At 34.3% G+C, this 18,449-nt stretch overlaps 1 protein-coding gene and 2 non-coding genes across 3 annotated transcripts in view; all 3 read left to right on the top strand.

Annotated features, from left to right (window-relative positions):
- The first annotated feature begins 511 nt into the window (after positions 1-511).
- On the top strand, positions 512-10,162 carry LOC118264573 (probable 3-hydroxyisobutyrate dehydrogenase, mitochondrial). Its single transcript, XM_035577126.2, has 6 exons — positions 512-712; positions 3,951-4,133; positions 6,201-6,318; positions 7,774-7,984; positions 8,326-8,482; positions 9,972-10,162. The coding sequence occupies exons 1-6, from the start codon at positions 584-586 to the stop codon at positions 10,134-10,136; spliced, it is 963 nt and encodes a 320-aa protein (XP_035433019.2). The 5' UTR covers positions 512-583; the 3' UTR covers positions 10,137-10,162.
- Positions 10,163-17,522: 7,360 nt separating this feature from the next.
- Positions 17,523-17,674, top strand: LOC118264862 (5.8S ribosomal RNA). Its single transcript, XR_004782710.1, has one exon. It is a non-coding gene; the product is annotated as a 5.8S ribosomal RNA (ribosomal RNA).
- Positions 17,675-18,085: 411 nt separating this feature from the next.
- The window catches only part of LOC118264872 (large subunit ribosomal RNA), a 3,921-nt gene continuing 3,557 nt past the window's right edge, over positions 18,086-18,449 (top strand). Inside the window, exon 1 of the ribosomal RNA XR_007707270.1 lies at positions 18,086-18,449. This exon is cut by the window's right edge and continues 3,557 nt beyond it. This is a non-coding gene — a ribosomal RNA (large subunit ribosomal RNA).

Here is an 18,449-nt window from a genome sequence, read left to right as displayed (position 1 = left end):
TGGGTAGGCCTTTAGTGTGGGACGCAACGTGTGTCGATCTCATGTTTCAAGTACCAGCGCATTCGCTGGTGTCGCCGTTTCTGCAGAAGAGACTAAAGAGACTTAAACGGCGAAAATATTCAAATGTAGTAGGTGACTACTACACGTTATGAACCGTTTGGGGTCGAAAAAACACTTGAGCTATGGGGTCCCAGTGCGTAGATTGTCTATAAAGAAATTGTTCGTAGGTTTATCGACTCTTTACGTGATCGGAGGACTGGCTATTTTTTCGGTCAGAAACTTAGCACTGCCGTACAACTTGGCAGGTTAGGTATTTTAGTTTTATTTTCCCTTTTTATTCGAAAATTATTAAGAAAGCTATACATGTAGACTCACATAACCAGACATTATAATTCCATTAGTTCATGTTTTATTAACCACGCCCTCAAATTACAGTCATCCGACTAATGGCCGGCACTATCATCGTGTGTCGATAACATTATTGATAATAGTATCAAAGCAACGTGGCCGGTTTGGATCGCCCGTCAGTAGCGTTGCGCGCGCGCCGGTTGAACAACGTGCGACTAAATAAAGACAAAACAAGATGGCGGCGCGAGGCACTCAGTGTTTTCTAACAGTGACAAGAAAGTACAGCTCAACAGCTGACAAAAATGTTGCTTTCCTTGGTCTCGGAAATATGGGCGGTTTCATGGCTGCTAACTTAGCCAAAAAGGTAAATATACAAAAGAATTTTGAATACAAATATGTCTGTCTGAGACTGTTTTTACATTATTAATGCGATACAGGAATTTATAAATAAGCCCGTTGTATACACACGGTTGAGTTGTAATGTTTGAGCCCGGTCGTATGCATGCATAGTGTCTTATACGTGCATTGAAAAATCGCTTTTATTTCTAATGCACTTATGTGTGTTATTTTATAATCAAATGCCAGTTAAATTGATAACACAATAATGAATAGAACACCCTGGTTATCCCAACGAGTGCTAGTTGACTTTGAAATTTAAGAAGAAAGACATAAGATACTTTATCCCGTCATCAGTAGAACTGGATCCAGAGATAATAATTTAAAAGCGATAAGAGATTCCTACGCAGACAAATACGAGCTGTAACTGGTTGACTATAAATTATGTATTTGAATACATTTAATTTCAAGGTCCTCCGTTCAATATTTGAATATTTATAAAATAATCAGTCAATCAGAATCACTTTAGTAGGTACTATTTTCAAATCAAGATATTTTAAATCGGTTGTACAATTAGCAAAATGTTTGGTATGCAGGCTCATTATTAAGTAATTAGCTCTCGAAATTATGCATTCTCCACAAAATTATTTAATGGTAGAACAGCGAACTAATGTTCAAAACTATTACTACAGATGCAATGACATTAAAGTAGTTATAATAAGTAAATTGTTCTTTACAAAGAGATATATGTATGCCACAAAACTTCGCTGTTATAAATGGTACATGATGATGTGCATATCATAGTAATATGTTTATGATATAGTGCTTGTTTAGTTATCTCATGTTTGCTATTACTATATTACACTTATGTACAAGTAGAAATTTATATACGCACATCAGTTTAATATTAACGTAATGTTAAAATATTGATACAATGATATCTTCTTAGCAATAAACTATCAATGTCAAAATTATTAAACATCAAATTAGACGCGTGATACGTGAAATATAGGCACAATATCAAGTTTAGAGATTAATTAATGAAGGAATTAAAAAGATAAAGGTATTAATGAAACATGTTACCTACATCTAATCTAATTTCACATTGTTGCTAGCCAGAAACACGCCCCTCAAGAAAGTACAGAAGGCTCAAAACGAGTTTGTTTTACGTTTAACGAGATCGAAACGAGAGCGTGGTCGGCGTTCTGATTGGTTGGTTCATTCGCGCTGGCCAATCAGAACGCTGAACGCGCTCTCGTTTCAATTTCGTTTAACGTAAAGCAAACTCGTACTAATGGTACAGGTCGAAAGTTATTATCAGCGTGACGTAACACATACGATAAACTCCTCGTCGTACGTGTATTAATAAACAACTTGACATTGACCCCGAACACGAACAAATTCGTCGATTGTACATACTGACCGAGTGGCCTCATAGCTGTCTCGTTCTAACTCGTTATTAGGCCACGTGTGAGAAAAGGAGCGAAGATGTTTGAATGAGAGCTTATGATAAGCTTCTTCGCGTAATCATATTATTGGTATACTTGATTATTAGAATTATAGTTAAGAGTTTGTTCTCTACTTTCGATAGTGGACTTGGAGAAATGAACAAGACTTATTGGATAAAAATACAACGAATAAAGATAGACAGTTGTATTTATTTTACGTCTGTACAAATGAGAAAGTATTTTTTGACAAAAATATATTAGTGTTAGTATTTTTTTTAATAAATGTTCAAACTAGGTTTCATAAGTTTTGGAGATGCATTTAATATTAAAAAGTCATGATTGGGAGCGAAAGAAAAAGAAAAACAGTGAATTCCCAATAAGTACCTATCTAATGAGATGAAATCCTCTACCAGCGGTTAATGGTACATTTACTGTAATTTAAAATTAAAATCCTTTCAGTTGATTCAAAGATTATGCTAAGTTATGTAGATGGGTGCTTTTTACGCAAACCATTTTAAGGTTCGAAGGGATTTGCACCGAACAAGTTCGATTTAAGGGCACGCCCTGTTAATTCTGAAAGGGATTTTAAGACCCTTTTTCGGTCATTGTTTTTAGAGGTGAGGTTGTTGCGTGTTTTATGGACACCTGCATTTTGTCCAGGTGGTAATACGAAGATTTTAAAAGGAGTTTTGTGTTATGATTGTAAAGTATATATAGGTATTAGTTTATGTATTTTGTCATCCGGGGGCTCCGGGGCTCCAGCTCGAAAAGTAGGAATCGGTTGGTTTTTTAGTCAGTAAGAGTCTGATACTCCCCCTCGCCTTGCCCAAGGCAGGAAGTCATTGAATGATTTTCGAAATGCGTTTTTAATGAAAAAAAAGAACGTATTTTGTTATACTTTTAAGCGTTGCAATACTGTTGTATACTTACCATATTTTTTTAGGCAAATGTAAACTGCAAATTAATAAAAAAAAACATATACATACCTGTACATTTCGTACATTAGGAATATTTATCATTTATCAACGAAATACCTTTTCCATCAAAGTTAATTAACCAAATGCCTCCCGTCCCAATCTGACTGGGGATTCAGTCTAAAAATTCCAGTTACCAGTACCTATTTATGATTTCCACGAACATTTCAGAGCTCTTTGACAAATGAAGTGAAATACTGTTTGCTGGGAATTGGGAACGGCAAAAGGAGACCAAATAGTTTTATTTCATGAAAAACCGACAACAGTGACTGTGACTGTGGTTAAATTCCCTATATTTATAGACTACGTTACTCGGTATTTTGTATTCCAATCTCTTATAATTGATTACGTAAAGTTTTTGATTTGAAAACCAGTATTCTGAGACTCAATTTTAAGTTTGGAGAATGGCTAATTAGTTTTCCTTTAGTTCCAATTTAAATGTAGATCTGATGATGTTTGGAGATAAATACGTTGAAATTCTATAATTATAATGCGGACTGAAGAATATAATTATCAAACTGATTTATTCCCTAAGGGGTAGGCAGGTTTGTGTTTACGGAACACACTGTAGATACATATAAAAAATAAATTATTTATTGGACTCCTTATTTTACGAATAACGCAGTTTGACTCAAACCATCGTGTTCGGGCTACAGTATTTTAGCTGAGCACTGACCATTTTGCGCAATTCAGATTATTTATTTTGTAATTATTTTCTTGTTTTCTTGTAAGCCGATAATACAATAATTTTATTAATTTAGTATGTCTCGCGGAAGTTATAATAAAAATATATTTTTCTTTCTTCATATTTCAATACAATCTAATTAATTTTTTTTGTTCCTAGGGCTTCACAGTCCGTGGTTACGACCCATCCAAGGAGGCTTTAGATGCAGCTGCCAAGAATGGTATTGCCGGAGCTAACTCCATCGCCGCGGCTGTAGATGGCGCTGACGTCGTGGTCTCTATTCTGCCTAGCAACAAGGTCGTGCTAGATGCTTACCTCGGCAAAGATGGTGTAGTTCAACATGTAAGTAAAGATTTTGGTTAATATTGAAACTGTTAGAAGAACCTAAAACTTAGGACCAGGATTAGACTAGGACTTTTGGATGTATAAAGGTGTTAATTGTAAGCTACTTGCAAAAATAAATTAAATATCATTTATCATTTAGGATGATCGTATATTGTGAAAAATGGAAGAGAGGTGTTGGTTTTACTTAGTAACAGTTTAAAGGTTTCCCTCGTTTTCCTCAGCAAGGATGAAGATTCTTGTATCTAGTAATATTCTGAATTTAATTTAACAATTGCGTTTTGAAAGTGTACCATTTTTTTGTGGTTTTGTGTTACGGTAATGAATTGGTAACCCTCTTTGGTTAAAGGTATAAAACTCTTCGTCTAACAAAGTTATGAGGGCAATGTCTACACGTGTAAAAAATAAATTCATGAACTAAAACCCGACTAAAGAACACACAAGTAAATCTAAGACAGAGATCAAGATATAGCTAGACACAAGTTCAAAGCAAGGGTACTTTTCCACCAGAGATGTGCTATGCTACGTTGCTGTGGATGCGTTTGGCTTCCACCAATTATATTCATTGGTATAGCTCAGCATTGGTGGAAACGGACTCAGCTAATCTATGTTTTTATATGGAAAGATGAATGGCTCTCCTTCTATCGATGCATCGCAAACTCGAGCTGTGCATTTCTTCGCACAGCTACATAGCTTAGTATCAGTGGAAACGATCGTATAATTTCTCAACTTGGCTATTATATGTTCGCAGCATAGCTACATAGCACATCGCTGTTGGAAAAGCACCCTAAAGCCGGTAAAAACGTAAACCCTTTTTATCACCAGCTCAAGCCTTGTAATATAAGGTGAAAACGTCAGAAATATTACATAACCTACTCATAAAGATAGAGAATTGAGCCTCCAACTCCATATTACCTGCGGTCAAGTTACGCGATACATACTTAAGTAAGTTCTCACAGAACTAAGTAACTAAGTTACCCCTCCCGGCCACAGTAGATATTTCTTAAGTTATTAAACTTTTGACAAACAGTACTTACTTTGGGTATAAGTGGAAATACTAAACAAAAAGAGGAACTTTGGCAAAGAACAACAACTTTGTAATTCAGATATAAGAAGTTTTATATAAGAAAGTATTCGGTCGCTATAACCCAAGTTTTGCGTCCTACCAACCAACCACATTATTTTGTTTTGATGGAATCGCGAACCTTGCGAATATACATTTTGGGTTTGTTTTTCTTGCATTTTTTGTGGTCGATATTCTTCTGTTTTAACAAAAACATCAACAGCCTAGAAGTGGTCACTGACCAAAGACCTCTTCTCACATGGATAGGGTTTAGAGCATTAATCACACACGCAAGAAATGCGGGTTGGCGATTTCAAAATAAGCCCAGGTGTCCTCACGATGTTTTCCTTCACCTGGTGTCTAAGTAATCTTAGAAAGCAAATAGAACTTGGAAAAGTCACATTAGTGCTTGCCGTTGTTAGGTCCCGAACCCGCACTCTCATGTATGAGAAGCGGGCGACTTAAAAACAATCTTATTTCTATATAGCGTAGTATCAAGTTAATAATTTAACAGTATTTCGTACTGGATTATGAGGATTAATTTCTAATTAAATCCTGTGCCTAGTGGATCCGCCTTATTGTGTAATTATCGCTATTATGCTTCGTAATTAATAATCCGCCGTACCTTGTTTCGTTGCCTAAATAAGGCAAAATGTACATGTAAGAAAATATATTACATGTTTAAGAAGAAAGGGCGTATATATATTACGTAGGCAACTGACGGCCAATTTCAATAACCTATCTATCTGTACATCAGACCACCACAGATACGGCCCAATAGGGCTGATACCAACCCAGAGTTGCGGACTGCCTACACCGGCTCAAAAAGCAGGAGTAGGAACAGTCTTTAATTCAGTAACAGTTTGATATTCCCTCTCGCCTAACTCAAGGCGGGAGAAGTCATTGGATGATTTTCCTCCCTCAAAATAGGGTTATCTATGTTAAAAGTTTAAGAGATAGAAAGGTTTACTTTGTATTAATATCTTAATTCCTGTTGTTTCTAGGCCCGTAAAGGAGCTCTCCTAATCGACTCCAGCACAGTGGACCCCAACGTACCTAAGCAGATCTTCCCCGTAGCTATTGAGAGCGGCAAAGGCTTCACAGATGCCCCTGTATCAGGAGGTAAGGAATATTTCTACATATCTTTTAGGTATAAAAGAAGCATAACATAGAAATTCCCTAATCATCAATGCCCGAATTACCGCCAACGTAAGTGTAACTCCTCTGGTATGTCGGGTGTCCGTAACCGCGCCCATTGCTTATAATCAGGTGATCTGTCTGCTTTTATGCTATAAATAGGACGATGTCCAGTAGTGGAAAGGATACGGGCTGATATACTGATTATACAAATGTTCTATAGTTATAACTTGTGTTAATTTTTATAGGTATTGGTACAATAATGTTTAAAGTAAGTTTAATATCTTACATTCAGTGTTTATTTCCATCACCTGTAGTTTATAAAATAAAGATAAAAACCGCAAATACCTTTAGATTTATCGGTAATTATATGAAAAATTAACGAAACAAACGTGATTTCTATATCCAATCAATATTATATAAAATAATTATATTGCATCACTGTTTGATAAGGTTATCACTAGCCTTGATTGAGGTTGTTGTTGATATAAAATGTAGTTAATTGATTCGTTTACATTAAGTCAAGGAAAGTAAACTATTGTAAGACTAAGGAATATAATGGGATGGAGATGAAGTTTCTTGTGGGATAATAATAATATGTTATAATGTATTTGACTAAATTGTTGGCGCAATGGCTGGACAACTAGCTGGCACTTTACAGCTTTCAAAAATTGTTATTTCGAGTCTGGGTGACATGTATATTATGTGAGCTTGTATGTTTGTAAACGCACCCACGACATAGGAGAAAATTTTAGCGTGGGGTAAAGATAAAAAAAAAATATAACAGTTTTCTTTGTCATGAATTTGAGAAATTGAAATTAAAATGAGTTCGACGATCATTACACAAACAAACTTGTGATTTTATAAAATTCATATTGTTTTTACTTTATAAACATGACTATGTACTTATTATGTCAATTGATCATATTTTTTTATAACCACTTGAAATAAAACATTAATAATCAAAGTACTCAAAGCTCTTAGTGACAAGTGCGATAATGTTATAACGATAGTGACACTGATATCGTACAAGGTGGCCAAATAAAGTTTATCGACAGATAGTGGAATCACACCCACGTACACACATTATACCACAACCAATAATTATATTACTATTTATCTTTTAATCAACCGTCTTAAAATATTTGTAGTATTACGTAACTAATATTTAAAATGGCGTCGTTAACAACAAAATAAATAAAGGTTGAAATAGACGAAGGAAAATCCCGAAGTTTTTAGGACAAAACATTTTAAGGAATTTTTTAGGAATATTATTTTTAAAAACATGTAGATATTTTCAATATTTAACTTTGAATGGCACAGTTCGAATAATTATACCCAAGTACGTAGAGTCCCCCTCTGGTATCTTATAGTATGATAATATGTACATATTTTAAACATACAGCTCAAATTATAAAAAAATCTTTCTCCAAATTCCAGGTGTCATGGGTGCCCAGAACGCCACCCTTGCCTTCATGGCTGGTGGTCGCAAGGAGGACTTCGAGAGGTCCCTGCCCTTCCTCAAGGCGATGGGAGCCAAGCAGTTCCACTGCGGTGAGGTGGGCTCCGGCCAGGTCGCCAAGCTGACCAACAACATGCTCATGGGTATCACTGGAATGGCCACTGCCGAGTGCATGCATATGGGTATTAAGTGAGTATGAGAATATTGTGTTTTGCTTTGAAGATCAAAAATGTATAGGATCATCATTGAGAAAAAGAAAACTAAGCTCACTTGGTCCAAAAAATCATCTTTGATAGTAGAAAGTAATATCTCGATTGAGTTTTAGGTTGTGCGTACATTAAGTGAAAGAGATAAAGTTTAGTGGAGATGGAAAGACAGCGTTTTTTTTTTACCTTTCAATTATTTTTTTCTCATTGACTAAGTATGAAAATCGTACTTAGTTCTGATGTTGGAGATTAAGGACCTAATACTGTCATGATTGATAAGTTTCAGATAGTCAAATTAACTGATGATGACTTTCCTTATTCCAGAATGGGTCTGGACCCTAAAGTGCTGTTGGATGTCTTGAACAACTCCTCAGCCCGCTCATGGTCTACCGAAGTATACTGCCCGGTTCCCGGCCTGGTACCCACCGCACCTTCCAGCAGAAACTACGACGGTGGTTTCAAGAACGAACTTATGGTTAAGGTAAGATAATAAAATTCCATTTGAAATATCTAAATGTTAGGGAAACTATAACTACATTAGCGACTTGGTACCTATGCCAGTAGTCCCTTTAAGACGATATTTTAATTCTTTGTGTTTCGTCGTGTGATTGTTACCGGAGCCCAATAGTCCTCGATCTCCAAATCCCCAACATTCCTGAGTTTTCTAACCCCCAAAAACCCGGTAACACACTTGTTTTTCTTGCTATCAGGTGGTTAATCTGCTCGTTTACCGGCTTATCTCATAAAAATGTCTATGTTTGGTAGCCAAGTCTAACAATAATATTAAGATTTTCGTCGTTAGTCTCATGTAATAAGAAAAAAAATTAGGGATAGTATAGTCGCCACGATTTCTCCATGCTATTTAGAAATGAGATTTCGTAAAATCGGCAACGTTGATCACGCGGTCGAGAACGCAAAATTCATAATGGAAAAAATGTCTACCATTGCAAGGTTAAAGGTTATTAAGATAAAACATTGAATGCAATTCATTCTTTTGACTGAAGATATAAAGATGTAACCCGTTTTTTATATAACTTTATATTACCCAATACATAATGATAAGCAAATTAGTCTGCACATATGACTACATACATACAACTGTTATCAGTTATACACATATATTATACATAAAATATAAACGTTATCACAGCTATAAAAATCATGTGATTTCGGTGATTTTGTCACTTATAAAAAAGAAATCCGTTAAGAATGCATATTTTTGTTCTGATTAAAAATCAGATAATATGAAGTTTGATGATTTGATTGCATTATCTACCTTTTTAACAAAATCGATTGCAAATGTATTTTTAGTCGTTATGCTGTACATAGCACATGCAATGTGAACAGCCATGTGAACTACAGGTCACATTGCTTTATTTTTAGCCAAAAGAACACCGTTGTGGTTTTAACATTGTATAGTTTAGTCAAAGTTGTATAGTAGTTCATGTTTATAGCTATTTAAATGTAAACTACTTGTACATATTTATTTGAAGCGTAGAAGAGTATTAAATAACAACAATATTTGTCTAGTATACACTAGTTTGAGTTGATAAGATAACGACTTGTTTTTCTGCCCCCTATGAGGAAATAGAGTGATGGCGTCACAGCGTATTGACAAGTCTTTTAATGTATTTTATATGTTGTGCGGAAGATATTAAGTATGGATCGATATTTAATTTTCCAAATTTACTTTATTTATTTACACTATGACATCTATCAGAATCCTCATCCTTGGTACGGCATCTCTAATCCTCATTTAAGAACCATCTAATATCGATTCTTAATTTATCTATTTTTGTTTTATTTCTTCCGATCTTATCGTAAATGGCATCTCCACCAGGTTCGAATATTATGTATCCCTCCACAATGCATTAAGCATTATACCACAAATTTTTTTCGGATATACATTAGAGTTGTGTTTTTTGGTTGCAAATGAAGATAGTAATGTGACATTTTTCTCTCTTTTACAGGACTTGGAGCTAGCCAGTACAATGGCTCTCGGTATTCGGTCACCCATCCCACTCGGCGCCGTAGCAACGCAACTGTACCGCATCGTGCAGTCCCGAGGATACGGACAGAAGGACTTCTCATACGTCTTCCAACTCCTCAAAGAAGACACAGAGAAAAAGCAATGATCAAACTAAAGTATTACTTAAGTGAAGTTCTATTGTTTTATTTTGCCCTTAATGTAACAACGATAAGGTACATTTTCCCTTGGCCATTTCCCGTTTCGGAGACATACTGGATATACCTGAATTTCAGTATTTTACATAGACTAATAGCTTTCGGTCTTCTACAACTAACATAGAGTGATGTTATATCATGCTTTAACTAGTCATAACAATATTGTCATAGATCTGATGTTGAATGACAACCGGGACCAACTGAATGACGGCTCTCTGATGTAGATATGATAGGGATGTATTTAAATGATAGGTATGATAGGGATGTAATTAAAAAAAATATTATGTCAGTACTTGTTTTCTGGATCCGAGAAATGAAGAAACGTTAGTTTTTAGTTTCTGTAATAAACCTAACTCATAACAATACGCTAAGCGATATCTTAGACCTTCCTCTAAGTGAATAAATACTTATAATTTTTAGAACACCACCATTCACCCTATTATGGTGGTCTTCTAGTAGTTTAGATTCCACCACATTTCTCACAATGAATTTCTTAGATACCATTTCTATGCGATATGTGGCAAACTAGCGGACGAATCGCCTGATGGTAAGCTATTAGCATCGCTCATGAACACAGAAACACCGGAGAAATTACAAAAACATTGTGATTGTGGCTCTTTGACGATTACTTTGTGTGCATCAAACCCAGGACGAGAGATGTAAGGGTATTTGCATTGAGATTATTCGCAGAACTACTAATTATTCGAATGTTAGTTTTGTTAAGTAAGCGCCTGTTTCACCACCTTCATATAAGTGCCCGATAAACTTATGTGACAGATAGTACATATAAATTACGTTCTTAATTCAAAGTTATCTGATACATAGCGGCTATCCAGACATTGTGAAAGTCCTAAATCTGATACTGAACTAGTAAAAATGCAATTGTAAATAGAATAATGTATAAAAATATTTAAATTTTATCTAGTGTTAGAATTTGATACGCTTTAACACCTTGATTTTTATATGAGTTTTTTATTTAACAAAAACTTTTAACATATTTTTATTAGGTTGACCGGTAACAAAATAAAATACCTACCTACAAATATAATAAAATCTAAGAATCTGAATTACAGACACACTTCTAATAGGGTAGAAGACTAATTTTTATTTTAATGTCCGTCTTGCAGATTACATACGTACGTATTTTTTATTTTCTTACGGAAACAAATACTTTCGAAGATATATTAATTTGAAATATCGTGTGACGTCACTTCTAAGTACGTTTTGTTCGTAGAAATGACGTATTCGCTTCCGTCATCATCGCTATTGTTAGACGTGAAAGTTGGCAAGTATGTGTAGATGAGATGACAATACAATATTATGGTATCACCCAGCTGGTCTGATGATGGTAATTGGAAAGAGACTGATGCAATCTTGGGTTGTCTGCTAGTAAACAAACCTTCAAGAAAAGAGCATACTCCTTTTTAAAAGGCCGGCAACGCATTTGTGACTCCTCTGGTGTTGCGGGTGTCCATGGGCGGCGCTGATCGCTTACCATCCGGTGACTCGTTAGCTCGTTTGCCAGCTATTCCATAAAAAAAAACAAGTTTGGGCTCATTAGTTCTTCTGATGATGAAGACATAAAGATTAAAAGCATGTTTGACCTGTTTAAAGAAAAAAATATTCCTATCATTTTCAATTTCTCATCGGTTCTCGAAGCCATACTTTATTATTATTCGATTTCCGAGCAATACAACATTTTAATAAGTAAAAAGAATTTTTGCTCTGAGTATAACAATAGGTTCTCTATTACTCGTGATAATTTATATAAAATACTTTTACCCAAGAGAAAAATGTTATAAAATAGTTTAACTTAGTACCCCTAGTTTAACTTAAACTGTTCTACGCTAAACACAATCTAAACAAACAACATATATTACCTATAAAAAAAAACAGTCAAACATTTTTTTCAGAATCGAACCTTCGACCACTAACTGACTACAGAATAACTAACAAGCTATACATAAACAGTTTCAATTGTAATGACGTCACGATACGTAACGTTTTTTTTTATAGAACACCATTCATTACCACGGTCAAGGTAAAACTGTTGACTGGGCTGTTGATGTTTTGGAAAAACATCACGCCATCGGAAAACCAACTCCAACACAAGCTCATAAAGCCTAATTTTCCTTATAACAGTAATTTTCTCATGACCTTAGCAAGCTAATTATTCTGATACAATTTAACGTGAACTTTAATTCTAAAGTATTAGGGTTTAGAATTAATGTGTCTAAACTTTGGTTCAAAGGTTTTGTGGTATAAAAAAAAATCATGGTCACATCATAACTTGAATGCCATTGTCCTCTTTAGACGCTTTTGGAATAAGCAGAATAGATTGTTTATTGACATTACTAAACTCAGAAACCAATAAACTTTTTTAATTATGGTCTCCATATTCCTATGCATCTAGCATCAAGTCGCTTTTAATCTAATCTTCATTATAATGTGATCAGCTCTGTACATTTTAATGAAGTTTTTTTTGTTTGCTCGCAAACTTATGAGTTATTCAATATTTTGTTTAGTTAGTCCGAAACTCGTTTGGGATGATGTTTACTTTAGCTGTCGTAAGTGTAGTTAAACATCAAATAAACATGTTTTTTAGCATTATGTCTAGTTAAATAGTCAGTATATAACAAAAATGTGCTGAATTACTTGTATAAACAGAAAATAGTCGTAGAAATAACTCAGAATTCCGATTTAATACTAACCAGATACTTTCGCGTAGTTTTACTCCGCTCTGCTCGGCTCCTTTTCACTGTAGCGCGATGTTTTATAACCTAAAATCTATCTCAATAAATGCACTGTCTAACACAAAAATAATTGTTCAAATTGGACCAATAGTTTAGGCGTAGAAAAGAGACGAGAGTTGCTTTTGTATTTATATAATTTTCAATCCACTGCTCGGCTCCTATCACCCTCACTATCCCATACAAAATAGCTGCGGACTACCTAGCGGCTTTACCGGGGCTCCGGCTCGAAAAGTTGGAGTAGTAACGGGGTGGTTTTTAGTCAGTAAGAGTCTGACACTCCCTCTCGCCTCGCTCAAGGCGGGAGAAGTCATTGGATGATTTTCCCTCCTAAAAAAAACACACCGGACCAGTAGTTCAGCTTTATATATTAGTATAGATAAGATATAGATAGATAGAATAAGATTAAACTAAAAAGGGATACCATAACTATCTACACCTACAAAAATATCAAGGCGTGATGTTATTACCACCTAATCATAGATAATTTCTAATGATAACGTTATTTTGTTTGTGTACCTATCGCGTTCAATGATTTACACCAAATTGCACAACGATTTTTGAGCAGCCGCCAATTCATTGTTGCTATTGCGTTGTGCAATACAACTGCTCCCCTACATTTTAGATTGCACAATAATATAACATCGCACCATCTATTACTTGAAGGGGTAGGCAGAGGTACTTATTATAAATAGTTTAGCCAGATAAGTACCTATATAGCTAAAATAATTATGGCTAAACATATAATATATATTTCACATTTTTTTATTTACATTTTCGAGATATAATTATATCTCAAAATGCTGAATAGGCGATGTATTGATGTTTAGGTAGAAGCTATCGTTTCTTTTTTATAGCGTCACGCCTTCTATCCCTGAAGGGGTAGATAGAGGTGCATATTTCGACACTGTATAATGTAATCTGCCCACTTACTTTTCACAATTTATGCTAAAGTCTTATGTAATAGGGGGCGAGCCTTTTGTTTTTCTTCACCTCTAATTAATAATATCTCCTGATTTATTTCGTTGCGGGATCTTAGACAGTCATTCATGTCCCTGAGACGCACTGGACTTCAATATACCGGTGTTTTCATGGTTGTATCTACTGTAGATCCTAGCTTACAGGGGTTGCAGTGGTTTTGAGAGGTTGTGGCGGGCTTGTCCCATTCTACAACAGATGACTAGGTGGTGACTGATTGTTATGTATAAAGGCATATTTCGGCTCTAAGTATAAGTATATGCCGTTGTTTATACAGTAAATAAGGCCTTTATACAGCAAATAGGACTTATTAACAAGTGCTACGGAAGTTTTCTTCACGAATTTATTTATAACTAGCTTTTGCCCGCGACTTCGTTCGCGTGGAATAGTGACTTCCGGCAAATTTTTGGTTTTAACCACATAGTTCCCATAGCTATAGGCTGATGATGATGATGATGAGTTCCCGATCTCGCGGGATCTCTTCAAAAATGAGATGTGGAAGATATTCCAGGGAACTCTTCAAAAATCAACATAATGAGCTCTGCATTTGATTTTAATAGATGTATACTCACTTAGGGCATTGAAAAAATAGTTTAAAAACGGACTTAAACTAACTTAAAACTAAAGAAAGCTACGAATTACGAATTTATAACAATTAAAAAAGAAACCTATCCTTTATGCTATAATAACCAAGCTTAAACTAAATAATTTAAAAGAAACGACTTAAATCTAATCTAATTAATTTATAAATTAGACTTACAATTTTATTAAAAAAACTAACTACAGTAACTACTAATAATCGATATCAAACTAAACCTACGTTAAAAAGTTAAACCAGAAAACCAGGAAAACCCAACAAATAAACTTATTAATTGACAAATTCAACGAAACCAATTTAGAATATACGAAACAGCAGGACCACTACAGACAAATAATCATACGACTGATAATACACATTTTCTACGATAGTACCGAAGCGCTCGGCCGATACCCAACCAAATAATTGTAACAAAACCATAGCGCAATCTATTTCGATCCCAACGCCATCTATCGAGGATAAAGACAACTTGGATTATTTATTTATACTCCGTTCGGGCATTTTCTTTGTACTAAAAGTTTAATTATATTGATATAATTTTTTTCATACCTTTTTACTATTTGTTAACTTTTTTCGATGAATTAAAACAATAACATGAACCGAAGTCGTGTAACGATCGACATAGAATTATCTATACTCCGTTAGAGCGTTTTCTTTGTACTAAAAGTTGTATTATGTTATATTTTTCATTGCTTTTTACTATTTTGTAAAAACAAATTTCCAATAAATTAAAACAATAACATGAACTGAACAATTGTAATTACACCATTGCGCGATCAACGCCATACTATCTACGGAGTATAGGAACAGCCCGACATTGTTCAATTCCGTACTATAAGTACGAAATTGAACAATAGATGGCGCTGTATGTCCGGAATAAATTTATTTTTTATTTTATTTTTTTTATTTTTATTTTATTTTTATTTTATTTTTATTTTATTTTTATTTTATTTTTATTTTATTTTTATTTTATTTTTATTTTATTTTTATTTTATTTTTATTTTATTTTTATTTTATTTTTATTTTATTTTTATTTTATTTTTATTTTATTTTTATTTTATTTTTATTTTATTTTTATTTTATTTTTATTTTATTTTTATTTTATTTTTATTTTATTTTTATTTTATTTTTATTTTATTTTATTTTTATTTTTATTTTATTTTTATTTTTATTTTATTTTATTTTATTTTATTTTATTTTATTTTATTTTATTTTATTTTTATTTTTATTTTATTTTTATTTTATTTTTATTTTATTTTTATTTTATTTTTATTTTATTTTTATTTTATTTTTATTTTATTTTTATTTTATTTTTATTTTTATTTTATTTTTTTTATTTTATTTTATTTTATTTTATTTTATTTTATTTTATTTTATTTTATTTTATTTTATTTTATTTTATTTTATTTTATTTTATTTTATTTTATTTTATTTTTATTTTATTTTTTGATTTTTGAAATAAAAATATATCTATGTCCTTTCTAAGGTTCTAAACTATATCTGTACCAAATTTCAACCAAATCCGTCAAATAGTTGCGGAGATTAATGGTATAAGCATAGAATGTTCGACGTGATTCTTTAATTTGACATAACTTTTTTATTTATGAACCGATTGAAATGAAACAAACACTAAATGTAAATTTAAGCATCTCACAATATATTCGTGAAAACCGCATCCAACTCGGATCAGCCGTTTCTGAGATTAGCGCGCACAGACGAACAGACAAACAGACAAACAGACAAACAGACAAACAGACAAACAGACAAACAGACAAACAGACAAACAGACAAACAGACAAAAAAAAGTTAATTACATATTTGGGTTCGACATCGACATAACAATAACCCCTGCTATTTTTTTTATTTTTATTTTCAATGTACAGACAGCACTTTTCTACGATTTTATTATATGTATAGATAGTTGTTATGGTGAGGCATTACACCTTATAATAAGTACTACTAAAATATGAAATGGTGAATTGAAGGATGTATAACTTGTAATGTTTATTTTGAATTACAAAATTAGATATTTGTACGACTCAGCGATTGTTTTATATTTAGATATGATCACGCTTTTTATTCGTAGAAGAGGTAAGTAAAAGTGTTATATTTTAACAGGTTTTTGTTTAGTTTTCGAAGCGGTTATTATTGAAAGGGTTATAGAAAAACTGAATGAAATAATGGATTGTTTGTATTATCGATTCGGGGATCTCATGCTTGGCATTTGACCTTGCGATGACTAGCCAAAGAGGTGTGGAAGCAATGTTTTTTATAGGAAATGTAGCAAATTACCGTTGCTACAAAATGCCCTTGATTACTTTTGTAAGTTTATCGTTAACTAATTCGATAATAAGTGGAAGATAGGAGCTAATTATAAATATTTTCCACGTGTTGTTTTCGAAAATTCTATCAATTAGTCACGTCCTTATTTTCTACTGGTCTAGCGAGAATCGCTTGAAAATTTGGATGATCTTCGACTTGTGTCCGTGGTTTTTATGTAGTGTGAAATTGAGGATTGAGATTTATACTATTTTGTCGTAGTTGAAGATGGTATTTAGAAATATGGAATATATTTGTGTCTACCAACTTTCAGAAGTGGAAATCATGACCTACAGATAGAGTACTAAAGATATTCGTAACAAAGTGCAAATTTAATTATTTTTTTTACTATTTTCTTCATACCCAGTTCTAATCACACCGATGCCATCGTTTTGTAGCCTGGCATATACAGCTCGGTGAATCAGTCGACCGCCTGTAGTAGCGCGGCTATACAGCGATGACTTCATCGACCGACAGTATGAAGTGGGCATACTAGTCGATACAGAAACGAAAAACACTGAGCAAATTGTTCACTAGCGAACGCGACTTCTCTAATATACAAAATTCGTAAAAATGTGTTTGGGGCACACATTTTACAGAAACTAGTTTTCCACGCAATAAGGAGAACGATGGGACCACTCGAAAAAACACAATTATGAAATTATATTATGTATGTATCATTTTTAAAACACTACCCTGAACGGTGGATCACTTGGCTCACGGGTCGATGAAGAACGCAGTTAACTGCGCGTCATAGTGTGAACGGCACATTTGAACATCGACATTTCGAACGCACATTGCGGTCCGTGGAGACACATCCAGGACCACTCCTGTCTGAGGGCCGGCTGTGTAAGCTACTAATGCTACATTGCTGCGTGACGTGGTCATCAGCAGCTTTTGATGGTTCGAAGATGTCGACGTCCAAGACGTCGATGTTTTAGTCCATTTAAATATACAAGAGTACATACTATTAGCACACGGTTGTGGTAGTGATCAAAACTAAAGCGGTGCGAGCAGAGCTACTACCAATACGTATCGTCGTCACACACGACGCCGAGGACACGTTCTGGTGTTTGCTCTACTTACGTACGCGGACTCTTTGTTCGGTTACAATGACACGATCTAGAGAGCAGCGTACATCGCACCTCTTCTGGGCTGATTCACTACGTCCAGTGCGACTGTGAGCCATTGTCTAATGTATGTATCAAGTAAGGAAACTCGTTATAGATACGTGTCTGCTTCATTCGTATATCGTTGGCCTCAGATCAGGAGGGATCACCCGCTGAACTTAAGCATATCAGTAAGCGGAGGAAAAGAAACTAACCAGGATTTCCTTAGTAGCGGCGAGCGAACAGGAAAGAAGCCCAGCACTGAATCCCGTCACAATTTCTGTGGCGGGAGATGTGGTGTTCGGGAGGTTCCACTATCTCGTTGCGACTGTTCGTGTTCAAATTCGTCTTGAAAGAGGCCGTTTACCCATAGAGGGTGCTAGGCCCGTAGTGACAGAGAAGCGTGACGAGAGGGATTCTCCTTAGAGTCGGGTTGCTTGAGAGTGCAGCCCTAAGTGGGTGGTAAACTCCATCTAAGGCTAAATATTACCGTGAGACCGATAGCGAACA

Source organism: Spodoptera frugiperda, chromosome 26 (genome assembly GCF_023101765.2).
Source record: "Spodoptera frugiperda isolate SF20-4 chromosome 26, AGI-APGP_CSIRO_Sfru_2.0, whole genome shotgun sequence".
Lineage (NCBI taxonomy): Eukaryota > Metazoa > Arthropoda > Insecta > Lepidoptera > Noctuidae > Spodoptera > Spodoptera frugiperda.
Note: the sequence above shows the minus strand (reverse complement) of the source record. Positions and strands in the feature narration are given on the sequence as shown.

Coding starts and splice junctions, on each gene's coding strand:
- LOC118264573 (XM_035577126.2), top strand. CDS start 584: ATGGCGGCGCGAGGCACTCAGTGTTTTCTAACAGTGACAAGAAAGTAC. Junction 713..3,950: donor CTGCTAACTTAGCCAAAAAG/GTAAATATACAA, acceptor TTTTGTTCCTAG/GGCTTCACAGTCCGTGGTTA. Junction 8,483..9,971: donor AGAACGAACTTATGGTTAAG/GTAAGATAATAA, acceptor TCTCTTTTACAG/GACTTGGAGCTAGCCAGTAC.